This window comes from Somniosus microcephalus, chromosome 24, assembly GCF_052327205.1.
Source record: "Somniosus microcephalus isolate GS21.2 chromosome 24, FLI_Smic_1.0, whole genome shotgun sequence".
Classification (NCBI taxonomy): Eukaryota; Metazoa; Chordata; class Chondrichthyes; order Squaliformes; family Somniosidae; genus Somniosus; species Somniosus microcephalus.
Genome location: NC_141010.1, coordinates 23,431,045 through 23,448,316, shown reverse-complemented (window position 1 = coordinate 23,448,316; position 17,272 = coordinate 23,431,045). Strand labels below are relative to the sequence as shown.

Below are 17,272 nucleotides of genomic sequence, written 5' to 3'. Positions count from 1 at the left end.
ATATTACAACCGCGCACGGCTGTCAGGCTTTTTAACTGCAGTGAACAGAGCCTGTGTATGAAGCACACCTGTGAACACAAGTGGCAGACTGATGAGTTCACTGCCATCTTTTGATCATTGCCGAACATTAACGGTCTGGACTTTTAAGTAAACACAAAACCGTTTAAACGCTTACAATGCAGCAATGTTGAAAATGTCAACCTGGGTTCACAGGTTATTAGTATGGAGCCTTGCTGCAAGTGTGCTCACAATATTGGGGTGAAGCTTTCCTCTGTGTGTGCTCACTGCAGCAAAACTGTAAATCCGTTTATAAAGACCTGTTTACTGGGGTTGTCGGTTCTCATTGGACGTGTTCCTGGAGGTTTGATCACGTGATCTCTGACCACGGGATATCCGATCACAGGACACTTGCCCACAGTTTGCTAATGTTATTCCATTTACCTTATAATGGTTGCGATTCTTCGAGTCGTTTATGGTTTTGTGCCACCAGTTGATGCGTGAGAAGTTCTGAGAACCAGAAGGTGGCCAATGAGCAGGCAAAGAACATCCAAAGGTTCAAGCCGCAGGCAAGAAGCTCTACTTTTTTCCCAGTTGCTCGCAGCAGTGCTGCAATGGCTTAAAGGACATTTGATTTGAAAGATATTACACCGGTAAACAAATGTCACGCTGATACTAAGGCCAGTGATCAAACATCGAGCCAGAGTCATTTGAGGGTCAAATAAATTTGTTTACATGTGTTTGGTCAACCTTCTGTGTTGCAATCTATTCAGGGAAACTAGTGTGATTAGATTTTATACTGACTAATTAAAAAAAGCACTAACCCCTCATGAAGGGCAGAATTCTATATATTAGTGTAACATTTTCAAGTCCTCCTGTTGCCCTCGAGACTCATGCACTCATCCTGGCGCTGGGACAGGAAAGGGCGATCCCACTTGCTGTCCCTTTGTGCTTTCCTTATTTCGTGAGGCTGGTGAGGTGGGTGCACGTAGCTCAGCGCAAGGCAGCAGCAACTTTCCTGAAAGAAACGCCTTTTCGTCGAGTGGGGACCTATTTCCCCAGCATCCATAGCAGCAGAGAAACCGTTCTATCCCAGGGGTTGAAGGCCGTACATGCACATTCGTGGAGATGCTGAAAGTGACCGTCCCAAGAGAATTTTGGGACAGGAAGGAAGCGGACTGCGAGGGACGCGTTGCTGATCCCGACTCGGTTTAATGGCGCGAAAGTTCCAGCTACAGCAGCGGAAGTCACCAGGCGAGCTTTGCTGACTTTGGCAATTTCTCGCAGCAATGCCCAGGAGATCGAGCCTCAATTCCAGGAGACTCCCGGACATTCCAGGAGGGAGTTGGCAACCCCAATGTTTGCAACTTTCTTACACCTCATGTATGGAGGATATCTTCACTCATTGTTACTACTTCCCAATTAACTTGGCCAAAATAGAAAGCACTGTTATTGCCTTAAGTCATTCAGTTTCGGCACTTGAATAATTTAATCCCACTGTAATAACATTGTGTTGTCATTAGGAACCCTGTAAAGTGTTCTAATGGTCTGTAAAGTTTTGTAATGTATACACTTGAAATGTGAAAATCACTCAACAGCCCATTTATATATTGTTCCGAAATATACTCCAAAATGTCCCTGTTGAGAGTATTTTAAGTTGTATAATACTGGAGTGTACTGGTGAAACAACAGACATGGTGAATTAAGAGCATCGTGCATGGGAGCATATTTTCTCTCGTGTTTTGGTACCAGCATGGTAAATATGCCAAGTGTCAACACTGAACATCATAGTTCTGTCCCAGTTTCCACCCTCCGTTCACTCTGCCCTCCTGCCTAAAACCCCTCCTCCAATCCACCATGGAGAGTCGAACTTCACAGCCCTACATTCTGGCACCCTCTCCGTTAACCCCTCTACCTTGCTTCTTGTATACATAGAAACATAGAAGATAGGAGCAGGAGTAGGCCATTCGGCCCTTTGAGCCTGCTCCGCCATTCAACGAGATCATGGCTGATCATCCAAACCCTAGCACCCGGTCCCTACACTGACAGCCATCCCACCCAAGCCCTATCCCCGTAACCCCGTAACCCCATGTATTTAATCCCCCCTAACACTAAGGGTCAATTTTTATCATGGCCAATCAACCTAACCCGCACATCTTTGGACTGTGGGAGGAAACCGGAGCACCCGGAGGAAACCCACGCAAACACGGGGAGAATGTGCAAACTCCACACAGACAGTCACCCGAGGCCGGAGGTAGGAAAGTACAGGACCCGAAAATATTCTGTAGTCTGTCTGGCTGATCACAAAAGCTACCATGTCAATTGGACAATCCCTCAAATGTCAAATCAATTCCCCCTTACATTTTTCCTCACAGTCTTCCTCCACTCCTCCCGGGGCACTCCATTCCACATGTACACTTAGCTCCATTTAGCTACTGATTAGGTAGCTAAATCTGAACTGTCCGTGCACTTTCCCTCTTCAACCATGCTTTCCGTTACCTCCCCTAATTCCTCTTGCAATTGCTCAGTGTCCATTCCACCTCCGTGAAGGACCTTGGGATGTTTTCCATGTTAAAGGCACTATATAAATGCAAGTTGTTGCTTTGATTAGGCTAGGACTCCCATTTGTACAAGGGTGGATTACCCAAATTCTCCATTTCTATGGGATTCAGAAAGGACCCCCATTTAAGATAGTACCTGTTGAAGTTACAGCCTGTGGGTGCCCATTTTATACAATGTGTGCTTCACAGACCTGGTTTGTCAAAATTCTGAAAGGGAGGAGAGAAATAAGGGACAGAAGGAAAAAGGCGAAAGAAGTCCGAGTAGGGGATAGAGACCCAAGTGAAAGCAAAGAATAATTGCAAGAAGATATTAAAAGAAAAGCAAGATTGCTGAGAAAAGAAACCATAGGAAAGGAAGAGGAAGGAAATATAATAAGTACAAAGCAAACAGTATGGAGAGAAAAAATACAAAAGCAACAGTGAGCGGGATCCGCAAGTTGGGAAAAAATTGGGTCGCGCCCCAACGGGAGGCACAAAGCAATCACATTTTTAGGCCAAAACCTTTCTGGATGCAAATGAGTGCTTCAGGTATAAGGCCAATGGGACTACCACAGAAATCTCCCTCAGAACTACAGACCACCAACAAAATACACAGCGAGTCAGAACAAGAGAGATACAGCACCCGAAAGATTAAAGCCCTCACTTCCTACTGACTGCACTGCACCTACATCGAACAAACCAGTAATATGACAAACTATGGGAGAGCTTCCACTTCTTTAAAAGGATCAGGTGCAGATAAAATTGTCCAAAAATACAGACTTTCTGGATCAACTCAAACTGGCCTGAAATCGAAGTGGTCTCATCAGAATGTTTGTAATGTTGCTGAGTGAAGGACCGCAGACAGGCATTCTCATGCTTCCTTTACACAGCTGAATCAAGAGCGTGCTCATTCATTGGGGAATCGGTGAATGCAACATGCTGAGGATAGAGAGAGATGGGATTGAAAACAGCTGTGGTGCAGTGCACAATCTGTATCGATTGGGATGGGAAATTCCAGTCAGAACACAAGTCCCTGGAAAAGCTGATATGAATACTGTAAAGTTAACAAAATCCAAGCAGAGTCTTCAGATGCAGCACTGCAGAACTAGAGTAGAGAGTTGCCTGTTCATCAATCATAAACAGAGCTATATTCTTCATCAGATAGCGGCACATTTCAACAGCTAAACATTGTGAAAGAGATTGAAGATCACATAGAACTACACAAATAATCTTGGAATAAGGGTTTTCATTTTATTTGATTTGATTTTAGTACTTAAAAAAACTACTGCAGCCACTGTCCACCTCCCTTCCTGCAAATAAATCAGCTCGCTCACCAACAGGTGGCAGTGTCTCCATTTCTGCAGTTAAAGGCACAGCATCGATACAGAAGGCTGAAGTTTACACAGGCCTGACTGATGCCCCACTGCACCTTCACCACACGGACTGCAGCAGTTCTGAGAAGGTGGCTCACCACCACCTTCTCAAGGGTGATAAGAGACGTGCAACAAATGCTGGCCTTGCCAGCGACACCCACAATGGAAAAAAAATACGGGCTAGCTTCTAGGGGTTGTGCATATCATCATATACAAAATCTCCCCAGCTTTCTAGCCAAAACCTAGAGATCACTGGTCAAATTTACAAAATCACAATCCCATCTTTAGTTGACCGTGATTTTAAAAAAAAATAGCTTTTGATGGCAGAAAAAGCTGCAGAAAATTCAAACCTCTCGGGTTCCAGGGTCTGACCGTTCAGGCACCACAGCGCTCTCCAGTGAGAGAAATTATTAAATTTAATATACTGCAGCAAGTGGAGTGGGAGCTGGGCATTGGAGGAAGTAGAAGATATACATCACTATTTATGATGCTGTGGTTGTGAGTCACTCCTACACTCTCTCCTCTGGGGCCTCGTTGACTATTGAACTCGACATGCCGTGGCTTAACATGGAGCCCAGCCGTTAAGAGTTGACAAAGACAGTACTCAACCTGCAATTCTTGCGTTGCGATTTTATACCCACGTACAAGATAACCCCTTCTACTTCAACTCCCAAACTCTGGTATAAATTTCTTATCCTATACACAAGTACGCTGTATGTGCTGAAATATGTATTCTAAAAAAACTTAAAGGCTTCTCCCCTATCCCAATGAGAAGTATAGGTGCAGGTCAACTGGAAATGGAGTAAGGCCGACATCAATGTAACTTTTTCCACAGTAATTGCTCAGTGAAGTGGGAACTTTCACATTTTTTGTGGTGCTGAGATGCAGAGTGGGCAGTGTACAAGGCACTAGGCCGCAGGCCGTGCGAAGGCCTGTTAACCTTTTATTTCCCCACACGGGGCAGAAGATTCTCTTGTTCCCAGTGTGGAATCTTGCTTAATGGGATCACAGATGGGGAAACTGGGCATGGATGTCAGCACGGCCGATTTGTGGTGCTCCCAATTTTCTGGCCATTAAATTTAACAGCTGGAAAATTGAGAGTGCCACGAATCAGGCAAGTGACCTGAGCAGCCGATTCTCTCATCTGCGCTCGCACTGAATGAAACTCTGGGCTGCGAGAGACGGCTTGCAATTTTGGGACTTGCAACAAAATGGTGACCCTGTCTATAATGACCAGGTTAACAAGTTAGTTCCACGTAACGCACAAAGGAAATCTTCCCACACGGAGCATCAATGGCCAACAGCAAGGAGCTGAATAGTCGGAAACAAGAAAGGAAGGAGAGGAAAAAAAAAATTGGGTTGTGCTCCTCTATTCACTGCTGCTCCGCAGGAGAATATTTACTCCCCCCCACCCCCCCCGCTCTGCAGGGGAATATTCCACCCCCCACTCCGCAGGAGAATATTCCCCCCCGCCCTCCCCCACTCTGCAGGAGAATATTCCCCCCCCCCCAGTCCCCCACTCTGCAGGGGAATATTCACCCCCCCCACTCTGCAGGAGAATATTCCCCCCCCCCCAGTCCCCCACTCTGCAGGGGAATATTCACCCCCCCCACTCTGCAGGAGAATATTCCCCCCCCCCACCCCCCCACTCTGCAGGGGAATATTCCCCCACTCCCCCACTCTGCAGGAGAATATTCCCCCCCCCACCCCCCCACTCTGCAGGGGAATATTCCCCCATTCCCCCACTCTGCAGGAGAATATTCCCCCCCCCACTCCCCCACTCTGCAGGGGAATATTCACCCCCCCCACTCTGCAGGAGAATATTCCCACTCCCCCACTCTGCAGGGGAATATTCACCCCCCCCACTCTGCAGGAGAATATTCCCCCACTCCCCCACTCTGCAGAATATCCCCCCCCACCCCCCCCACTCTGCAGGAGAATATTCCCACTCCCCCACTCTGCAGGGGAATATTCACCCCCCCCACTCTGCAGGAGAATATTCCCACTCCCCCACTCTGCAGGGGAATATTCACCCCCCCCCACTCTGCAGGAGAATATTCCCACTCCCCCACTCTGCAGGAGAATATTCCCACTCCCCCACTCTGCAGGGGAATATTCACCCCCCCCCCACTCTGCAGGAGAATATTCCCCCACCCCCCCACTCTGCAGGAGAATATTCCCACCCCCCCACTCTGCAGGAGAATATTCCCACTCCCCCACTCTGCAGGGGAATATTCACCCCCCCCCACTCTGCAGGAGAATATTCCCCCACCCCCCCACTCTGCAGGAGAATATTCCCACTCCCCCACTCTGCAGGGGAATATTCACCCCCCCCACTCTGCAGGAGAATATTCCCACTCCCCCACTCTGCAGGGGAATATTCACCCCCCCCCACTCTGCAGGAGAATATTCCCACTCCCCCACTCTGCAGAATATTCCCCCCCCCCCACTCTGCAGGGGAATATTCCCCCCCCCACTCTGCAGGAGAATATTCCCACTCCCCCACTCTGCAGGAGAATATTCCCACTCCCCCACTCTGCAGGAGAATATTCCCACTCCCCCACTCTACAGGAGAATATTCCCACTCCCCCACTCTGCAGGAGAATATTCCCACTCCCCCACTCTACAGGAGAATATTCCCCCACTCCCGCACTCTGCAGGAGAATATTCCCACTCCCCCACTCTGCAGGAGAATATTGCCCCCCCCCCACCCCGCAGGAGAATATTCCCCCCCCACTCTGTAGGGGAATATTGCCCCCCCCCACTCTGTAGGGGAATATTGCCCCCACCCACTCTGTAGGGGAATATTCCCCCCCCCCACTCTGCAGGGGAATAATCCCCCCCCCCCGCTCTGCAGGAGACTATTCCCACACCACACCCCTGCTCTGCGGACTATTACACCTTTCCCGCCCCTCAAGGAACTATTACCGCACTCCCCCCTCCCCCGCCATGGTCTGCAGGAAACTATTACACACCCGCCCCACCCCACTCTGCAGGGTATTAATCCAAGCACCCCCGGGCTCTGCTGGAGACTCTCGCATTAACAGCAGCTGAAGAACAGTGTAGGAGCCAGCCACTAGCATTTCCTACAGCACCCTGTCAATTAGACCAACTGAACAACACAACTAGGTGGAAAATTACATCTCCAAGCGCACATGTACACACAACACGTACAGGTGAAGAACACTGCCACCTCACCAAACAGAGCTCACTTCGTTATTAACGATGTCACAATGCAGCCAAGTACAAAGACTGCACTAAACAGCCACTAGATGGAATCAGCATGCCTAAAAAAGTTAAATTCACATTTTTTTAAAAGGCAACACTGCATAAGATATATGAAGAATAAATGATAGGAAAATACATTCCTTGTGGCAGTAGGGATATATTTGCAGACATTGTTACCCAGCCTGTGTCCTCTGCAATATTACACGTTTACAGCAGATGTGAGAGTTGCAATTCCCACTAGGAGCAACGAGGCGAAACAAAGGTGACACGTCACCCTGGTGTTTTAACCAAATAATACAATTGCCAATGCATTGACACTCCAATGAAGTACTGACGGACTTCTGCTTTACCATCATTTTGGCAGAGACGTGCTCCAGAACTAGCCGCGCCTCTAGCCAAGCTGTTCCAGTACAGCTACAACATTGACATCTACCCGACAATGTGGAAAACTGCCCAGATATGTCCTCTCCACCAAAAGCAGGACAAATCCAATCCAGCCAATTACTGCCCCATCAGTCTACTCTCAATCGTCAGCAAAGTGATGGCAGGTGTCATCGACAGTGCTATCAAGAGGCACTTATTCACCAATAACCTGCTCACCGATGGTCAGTTTGGGTTCCGCCAAGCCCACTTAGCTCCAGACCTCATTACAGCCTTGGTCCAAACAAAGACAAAAGAGCTGAATTCCAGAGGTGAGGTGAGAGTGACTGCCCTTGACATCAAGGCAGCATTTGACCAAATGTGGCATCAAGGAGCCCTAGTAAAATTGGCGTCAATGGGAATTGGAAAACTCTCCATTGGCTGGAATCATACCTAGCACAAAGGAAGATGGTTGAGGTTATTGGAGGTCAATTGTCTCAGCCCCAGGACATAGCTGCAGGAGTTCCTCAGGGCAGTGTCCTAGGCCCAACCAACTTCAGCTGCTCCATCAATGGTCTTTCCTCCATCATAAGGTCAGAAGTGGGGATGTTCGCTGATGATTGCACAGTGTTCAGTTCCATTTGCAACTCCCCAGATAATGAAGCCGTCCTTGCCCGCATGTAGCAAGACCTGGACAACATTTAAGCTTGGGCTGATAAGTGGCAGGTAACATTCGCGCCACACAAGTGCCAGGCAATGACTATCTCCAATAAGAGAGAATCTAACCACCACTCCATGACATTCAACGGCATTACCATCGCCAAATCCCCCACCATCAACATCCTGGGGGTCACCATTGACCAGAAATGTAACTGGATCAGCCACATAAATACTGTGGCTACAAGAGCAGGTCAGAGGCTGGGTATTCTGCGGCGAGTGTGTCACCTCCTGACTCCCCAAAGCCTTTCCACCATCTACAAGGCACAAGTAAGGAGCGTGATGGAATACTCTCCACTTGCCTGGATGAGTGCAGCTTCAAAAACACTCAAGAAGCTCGATACCATCCAGGACAAAGCAGCCCAATTGATCTGCACCCCATCCACCATCTTAAACATTCACTCTCTGTCACTCAGTGTCAGCTGTGGCTCAGTTAGTAGCACACTTGCCTCCAAGTCAGAAGGTTGTGGGTTCAAGTCCCACTCCAGGGACTTGAGCACATAAAACTAGGCTGACACTCCAGTGCAGTGCTGAAGGAGTGCCGCACTGTCGGAGTTACCATCTTTTAGATAAGACATTAAACCGAGGCCCTGTCTGCTCTCGCAAGTGGATGTAAAAGGTCTATTTCGAAGAGGAGCAGGGGAGTTATCCCCAGTGTCCTTGCTGTTTGTGGGAGCTTGCTGTGCGCAAATTGGTTGCCACGTTTCCCACATTACAACAATGACTGTACTTCATTGGCTGTAAAGCGCTTTGAGACGTCCGATAGGCTTTTTTTTTTCTTTCTCTCCACCATCGGAGCACCCTGGCTCCAGTATGTACCATCTACAAGATGCACTGCAGCAACTCACCAAGGCTTCTTCAGCAGCACCTCGCAAACCTGCAACTTCTACCACCTAGAAGGACAAGGGCAGCAGGCGCATGGGAACATCACCACCTCCAAGTTACATATCATTCTGACTTGGAAATATATTGCTGTTCCTTCATCGTCACTGGGTCAAAATCTTGAAACTCCCTCCCTAACAGCACTGTGGGAGTACCTTCACCCCACGGACTGCAGCGGTTCAAGGCGGTGGCTCACCACCACCTTCTCAAGGGCAATTAGTGATGGGCAATAAATGCTGGCCTTGTCAGCGATGCCCACATCCCAGGAACAAATAAAAGAAATTCAAACTAGCCTAGTTTCTCCACTGGCTACAAGTCATAAACTGACTGTTGGGCAAGTTCAAATAGCCCAACATAAAGCTGGAACAGGACACTCCTGGTCATAGATTAATCTGTCAATAGAACTACAAAGAATTACTGATCCTGTCCCTACACTCAGACCCGAGCCATGTCTTCATCCCAGACACAGGTGGCAATCGAGAGACACCCCAAGCATGTCAATCATCTGGGAGGTTTAGAAACTTAATGAGATGGCTCATTTCACTGATTTGTACCAAATAATTTGAATGACCTGCCAGACAGGCCCCCATTCATGTGCAGACCATATAAACCAAGGACTTTCAGAACTATGCACGTCTCTGCCTTGTCCCAAGGTGCAAATTTTAGCCAGACTGCAATGTAAATTCCCTCCAGCTCACAGGAAACAGTCAGCAATAACAGATCATAACCCTGCGTATGTTCTGTGGCCAACAGTACGGAATCTAACAATCCCTGGAGAAAGGGGAAGGCCTGTGCCAGAGGGAGAGCGTGTAGGAAAGAGAAAGGAGTGAGAGTGAGAGGAAGGGGGAGGGAAAGAGAAAAAGAGAGAAAGTGAAAAAGAGGAGAGAGGGAGAAGGGGAATAGAAAGAGAGAGGGGGAGGGAAAGGGAGAAAGAGAAAAAGGAAAAGAAAGAAAAAAGGAAAGAGAAAAAGGAGAAAGTGAAAAGGAGAGAGAAAGGGGGAGGGGGAGAGGGGGAGGAGGGAGAGAGAGAGAGAGAGAGAGAGAGAGAGGAGGAGGAGGGAGAGAGAGAGGGAGAGAGAGAAAAAGGAGAGAAGAGAGAGAGGAGAGAGAGAGGAGAGAGAGAGAGAGAGAGAGAGAGAGAGAGAGGAGAGAGAGTGAAAGAAAAACAGCCTCACCATAAAATTCCTACTCTAGACCAATGGATGCTTATTTGATACTGTAGCTGGCAGTTTTGTGCGGACCTGAATGAAACCACTTCCTTGGTGTAAAATTGTAGCTGTTCTAAATCACACTTGGCTGATTCCCAGGCCTAATTCTCAGAAAGAAAAGTGCCTATGTACCAAAAAATGTAATACAAAAATTGCAGGAGCACAACATGCAAGGTGGTCGATTTTCATTACCTTTGTCTGGCGTTAATGGACAGTGCCGGCCTCACAATGGGGTTGGTATTCTTGCGGCCCAATTAACGCCGGAAATGTGGTGGCTCCATTTTGAAGAGGGCTTACCACTGGGTGTCCAAAGCACTCGCCTGTTTCAGGCAATAGACTCCATTTATTCGGGAAATCAGGGTCCTGTGCCCTAAATAGGACCCCGACTGCCATTTAGGTGGTAACTGGTCAGAGCTTGCGCCGTGCACACTCCGGCCAGTTGCACGAGTGGAACCGAAGTGGCCTGTCAAAGGTAACTGCTGAATTATTTTTGTGGGCCTAGGAGGAGCACGGTGGCATAGTGGTTAGCACTGTTGCCTCACAGCGCCAGGGACCCGGGTTGGAATCCGGCCTCGGGTGACTGTCTGTGTGGAGTTTGCACATTCTCCCCGTGTTTGCGTGGGTTTCCTCCGGGTGCTCCGGTTTCCTCCCACAGTCCAAAGATGTGCGGGTTAGGTTGATTGGCTATGATAAATTGACCCTTAGTGTTAGGGGGATTAAATACGTGGGGTTACAGGGATAGGGTGGGATATGTGTTGATGTAGGGGTTACGGGGATCGGGTGGGATATGTGTCGGTGCAGGCTCGATGGGCCGAAATGGCCTCTATCTGCACTGTGGGGTTTCTGTGATTTCTGTGATAAGCTAACAATTAATGGTGATGTGAAGGAAAACCTACAACATGATCCAACCAGGGCCAACTATTCTTTGTCACTAAAAGAACTAAGATCCCAAAATTCTTGAAGGTCCACTTTCTTGGCACAAGTGCAATGGAGTGGAACTCTCATCTACCTTGGCCTCAAGCTGGAGGCCCAATCCCAAATTTCTGGAATGGGGTAATTTGCATGGCAAGGACAAGTGCATCAGCAGTGCCACCCTGAACCACCAGCCATAACGGAAGAGTGGCGCCATGCCATCTGATGGTTGGAAGAAGGCCTAGTAACTTATGTGAAGTCACGAGTTCTGCTGAAGACTATGAAGGACATCCAGGCTATTCCCTGGATAGCCCAAGAACTCCCAAAACATGCTCCCTTGACATAGGAGCAGGCAGATAACCGAACCACACACCCTCCTCCACTGGAATTTAAAATGGGGTGTAATCTTAGCCTAACTAGGTTCTGCCACCAAACTCTTGCCCCCTACGCCCAGGTGGAAATGGGGCTTTCTGGCCTCTCCAGCTCCAGGAATTTTGCGCCTTTGAGTGGGGCTTCCGATTGGGAGTGTGGGATTGCAGAACCCAGCTTGTATAGTTTTGGTCCCCATAAATTTCTGATGGATTTGGTCTAAGTATCTACAAGAACACTCAGTTACATAGATAATGCAGATGAGGTACAAGGATTGCAAGATGAAACATTTCATTTTTAAATTGATCATAAATCATCTAACCTTGAAATCCATCTTGATTAATGTCTCCAATACTGCTGACCGCGTGACCAAACATGGAGCCCATTGAGCCATTTATCACCAGCTTGGGTTTCTCCGAGAACTTCCCCGCCTCATTCATGTAAATATACACAGCCCCACTGATCTCCTTCTTGTGGTCAAAGTAGTGAGGAGCTCCGACAATAATGTCTTGCCAACTGTTTGGAAAAACAAATCACTTTATTAAAAAAAGTGTTTCTACAAAGTAACACAATTAGATTATCATCTACATAACTTACTTATAGCCTAGCCCAGCATGAACACAGTACAGTATGATCTGCTTATTTTTTTTTTTGTTCATGGGATGTGGGCGTTGCTGGCAAGGCCAGGATTTATTGCCCATCCCTAGTTGCCCTTGAGAAGGCGGTGAGCCGCCTTCTTGAACCGCTGCAGTCCGAGTGATGAAGGCACTCCCACAGTGCTGTTAGGTAGGGAGCTCCAGGATTTTGACTCAGCGACGATGAAGGAACGGCAATATATTTCCAAGTCAGGATGGTGTGTGACTTGGAGGTGGTGGTGTTCCCATGCACCTGCTGCCCTTGTTCTTCTAGGTGATAGAGGTCACGGGTTTGGGAGGTGCTGCCGAAGAAGCCTTGGTGAGTTGCTGCAGTGCATCTTATAGATGGTACACACTGCGCCAGTGGTGGAGGGAGTGAATGTTTAAGGTGGTGGATGGGGTGCCAATCAAGTGGGATGCTTTATCTTGGATGGTGTTGAGCTTCTTGAGTGTTGTTGGAGCTGCACTCATCCAAGCAAGTGGAGAGTATTCCATCACACTCCTGACTTGTGCCTTGTAGATAGTGGAAAGGCTTTGGGGAGTCAGGAGGCGAGAATACCCAGCCTCTGACCTGCTTTATTGCCACAGTATTTATGTGGCTGGTCCAGTTAAGTTTCTGGTCAATGGTGACCCCCAGGATACTGATGGTGGGGGATTCGGTGATGGTAGTGCTGTTGAATGTCAAGGGGCGGTGGTTAGATGCTCGCTTTTTAGAGATAGACATTGCCTGGCACTTGCGTTGCGCGAATGTTACCTGCCACTCATCAGCCCAAGCCTGAATGTCGTCCAGGTCTTGCTGCATGCGGGCATGGACGGCTTCATTATCTGAGGAGTTGCAAATGACACTGAACACTGTACAGTCATCAGCAAACATCCCCACTTCTGACCTTATGATGGAGGGAAGGTCATTGATGAAGCGGCTGAAGATGGTTGGGCCTAGGACACTGCCCTGAGGAACTCATGCAGCGATGTCCTGGGGCTGTGATGATTGACCTCCAACCATCTGTTTATCAAATGTAAGATAAGCAATATATGAAGTGCTATGAGATTTGAATCCCCACAATATTTCATTGAAGGGGAATTTTTTACATGTCTAGTTTCACTGCACAAGTTGCTTGTGCTTAAAAGAGAATTCCCCTACCCCAATAATTTGGTTGGTAATTGAATGTTCATTGTGAGCCATATAAATCAGAAAGATCCTTGACTCCATCCCGAGCCTATGTTATGTTAGCTGATCTCAGCTGAGAGGATAGTAGCGGATTGCCGTTGGTCTCACATCCATGGGCTACGGAATCACTATGTAGTAGTCCCTGCTGCAATATGTGCGTGGAGGGGGTGGGGGGGGGGTTGGAAGGGTAAGTATGTGTATCAGATGAGAATAGCATAGAGATTAGCTGTGGGCCATAATAAAATAGCTGGTGGACATATCGTTAGGTTCTAACATAAAAAGTGGCCACTTCACAGAATCACAGAAACCCCACAGTGCAGATAGAGGCCATTTCGGCCCATCGAGCCTGCACCGACACATATCCCACCCTATCCCCGTAACCCCACGTATTTAATCCCCCTAACACTAAGGGTCAATTTATCATAGCCAATCAACCTAACCCGCACATCTTTGGACTGTGGGAGGAAACCGGAGCACCCGGAGGAAACCCACGCAAACACGGGGAGAATGTGCAAACTCGTTGGGTGAAGTACTGGAGGGCAGCCAACACCCGTGGAAGCAGACACCTGCACGATTCAGTGCCTTCAAGAAAGAAAGAAGAACTTGCAATTATATAGCATCTTTCATGGCCTCAGGACATCTGGAGGCGCTTCACAGCCACTGAAGCTCTTTTGAAGTGTAGTCATTGTTGTAATGTAGGAAACTGGGCTGGGGAGTCCAGAACCAGGGGTCACAGTCTCAGAATAAGGGGTTGGCCATTTTGGACTGAGATGAGGAGAAATTTCTTCACTCAGAGGGTGGTGAATTTATGGAATTCTCTACCCCAGAGGGCTGTGGAGGCTCAGTCGTTGAGTATATTCAAGACAGAGATAGATAGATTTTTGAATATTAAGGGAATCAAGGGATATGGGGATAGTGCAGGAAAGTGGAGATGAGGTGGATCAGCCATGATCTTACTGAATGGTGGAGCAGGCTCAAAGGTCCAAATGGCCTACTCCTGCTCCTATTTCTTATGTTCTTAACAAGGCAACCAATTAGCACACAGCAAGGTGCCACAAACAGCAATGAGATAAATGACCTGATGATCTGTTTTTTAGTGGTGCTGGTTGAGGAATAGATGTTGGCAAGAACACCAGTAGCACGCCCCTGCTCTTCAAGAATTGCCATGGAATGTTTTATTCACCCGAGGGTGAAGATGGGTGTATTCGCTGCTCACGATGCGGTCTCCTCTACATTGGGGAGACCAAACGCAGATTGGGTGACTGCTTTGCGGAACACCTCCGTTCAGTCCGTAAGGGTAACCCCGAGCTTCTGGTCGCCTGTCATTTTAATTCACCACTCCATTTCCACTCGGACCTCACCGTCCTTGGCCTCTTGCATTGTTCCACGGAAGCTCAATGTAAACTCGAGGAACAGCACCTCATCTTTCGATTAGGCACTTTGCAGCCTTCCGGACTCAATATCGAGTTCAACAATTTCAGATCATAACCTCGGCCCCTATTACATTTTTACTTATATTTTTTTTCCACCCCTTTGTTTTGGGTTTTCCCTCCCCCACCCCCTTTCCTTTTTTTTCTCTCTCCCACATTGTAGTGTATGTACCCATCTACCTTTAAGAGAACTACTGTATGTAACCGTCCACCTTTAAGAGAACTACTTTAGGTGTTGCACTACTTTGTTGGCTTCTGTATACTGTAATACCGACGGTGACCACACCGGTATATAAGTGCTGTGTCAGGATTATTGGGCAGATTCGCCCTGACCTTCGAATAGTAAAGTCCTGTTTTAAGTTACTCTTGGAGTCTGTGTATTAATTAACTTAACAACCCACAGACTTTACAGTGGCGACGAGTCCGATCGTACCCTGCGGCAACAATACTTCCGAAGCAGTTAACGAGCGTCGAGAAGAGGCAACCGCCCTCGTCGTTCTGCTGGGAGAAAACTCGAGGCTGCAGAACTAGAAAGGAGGAAGAATTTAGAGACAAAGACTTCCATCAGCAACAGGCACTGACTGTCCCTTCTGCCACGGTGAGGAGTGAGCCGATCAGCACGAGAAGCAAGGCGGCCACGGTGACTGTGAGTAAGGGAAAGTAAAAAGAATAACCGGAGGATAAGGGCGGTGCACTCGACCACGGTCGAGGGGGAAAGGAGCCGGACAGAAGTCGGGTCCAGAGGCGCTGAGACTGGGGCAGCATGGAGCAAGGAAGCCGCGGTACAGACAGGCTGGGGGACGCAACGGCGTCGTAAGACAGCTAGACCGCGACAAAGGCCGGGCAGCGACCGAAGCCACGAAGCGCTGCGACCGGGAACTTAGGCGCGGGAAGAGATAAACTCAGCCGCAGCTGGGGAGGGAAGCACCGGACTGCGAGAGGGCTGGGAGGCGCGATTGGGAGCCGAGCGAGCGGGAGAGGCAGAGCCCGAGCAAGGGAGACTGAGCGAGAGCCAGTCCAGCGGCTGAAACTGTTCTCCGTCAACGGGGTGTACCCAGCGCCGGTAGAGCCGAGCGAGCGGGAGAGAGACAGAGCCCGAGCAAGGGGAACTGAGCGAGAGCCAGCCCAGCGGCTGAAACTGTTCGCCGTCAACGGGGTGTACCCAGCGCCGGTTGCCCTGCCGAGAAAAGGGAAAGCACTGAAGCCGACGCGCAGGCTGTGAACCTGAAAGCCACCGGCCGTCGCCCGTGGGGAAAGTGTACCCCTCCCGCCAGGGGAAGAAACGCGGGAAGCCGCCATTAGGCGGAGAAGACGACAGAAGCGGGAAACCGCCATTGAAGTGGGCGGGGAGAGAAGATAAGCGCGGGAAACCGCCATTTTCGCGGGAACCGCCATCTTGGAAAAAAAAAAGAAAATTTAAAGAAATAATTCGTGGTGTTATCAGGAAGAGAGGAAGATGCCTAAGCGTGGTAACATCAACGATTTTAATTCCGAGTTAGAAGACTGGGCCACGTATGTGGAACGCATTGAGATCTATTGTGAGGCCAATAAAATAGAAGAAGATGACAAAGCTATAACCTTGCTAAACTCGATGGGCGCGAAGACATACGGGCTCTTGAAGCATCTACTATCACCAGCTAAACCGGCGGATCAGACTTTCGATGATATTGTGGCTGTTCTGAAGGATCACTTGAACCCCACACCGTTGATGTTGGCGGAACGATTCAAATTCTATGCGAGAACGCAAAGGAAAGACGAAAGCAACGCAGAATACTTGGTCGAACTGCGTAGACTAGCGGAACACTGCCAGTTTGGAGGGAATCTGACAGAGGCATTGCGAGACAAATTCGTGTGCGGAATGTCGAAGGAAGAAACACAAAAACGACTGCTCGAAGAGAACGATCTTACACTTGAGAAGGCTGTCCTTATTGCTGCATCGAACGAAGCCGCAGCGAAAGGAACGGCGGAAATGCAGCTAAAGGCAGCGGCACTCAGGGTGCAGCAAATTACTTCGAGTACAACGAAATGCTATCGTTGTGGGAAGACAACACACGACCAGAACCAATGCTGGTTTAAAAACCAGGAGTGTAGGAAATGTGGCAAGCTCGGTCACATAGCTAAGGTATGCCGGTCAGGAAAGAAGACCAACAATAATGAGTCACCACAAAAGAGGTACAGAAAGGTACATGAGGTGACTAGGAAGAGTCCGGAAGAACAGAATTCGGACTCACACTCCAACTGCAAGGAACTGGATAGTCTGAGAATTCACAATGTGAGTAATGAAGCTGACCGACAAGCTATCTGGATCACACTACAGATTGCAAAAGTCCAAGTGAAAATGGAAGTGGACCCCGGATTGGCGTTGACGGTCATGAATAAGCATGATTATAAAAAGTTATTCAAGCATATTCCCCTACGGGATACGGAACTAGTATTGACGACATACACGGGGC

General features: G+C 48.6%; 1 protein-coding gene across 1 annotated transcript in view; it reads right to left on the bottom strand.

The window, feature by feature from the left end:
- The window catches only part of itga3b (integrin, alpha 3b), a 213,534-nt gene that overhangs the window by 70,675 nt on the left and 125,587 nt on the right, over positions 1-17,272 (bottom strand). The window contains exon 7 of the mRNA XM_085966312.1: positions 11,909-12,102. Coding sequence (XP_085822438.1) covers positions 11,909-12,102 — 194 coding nt within the window. The remainder of the gene's footprint in view (positions 1-11,908; positions 12,103-17,272) is intronic.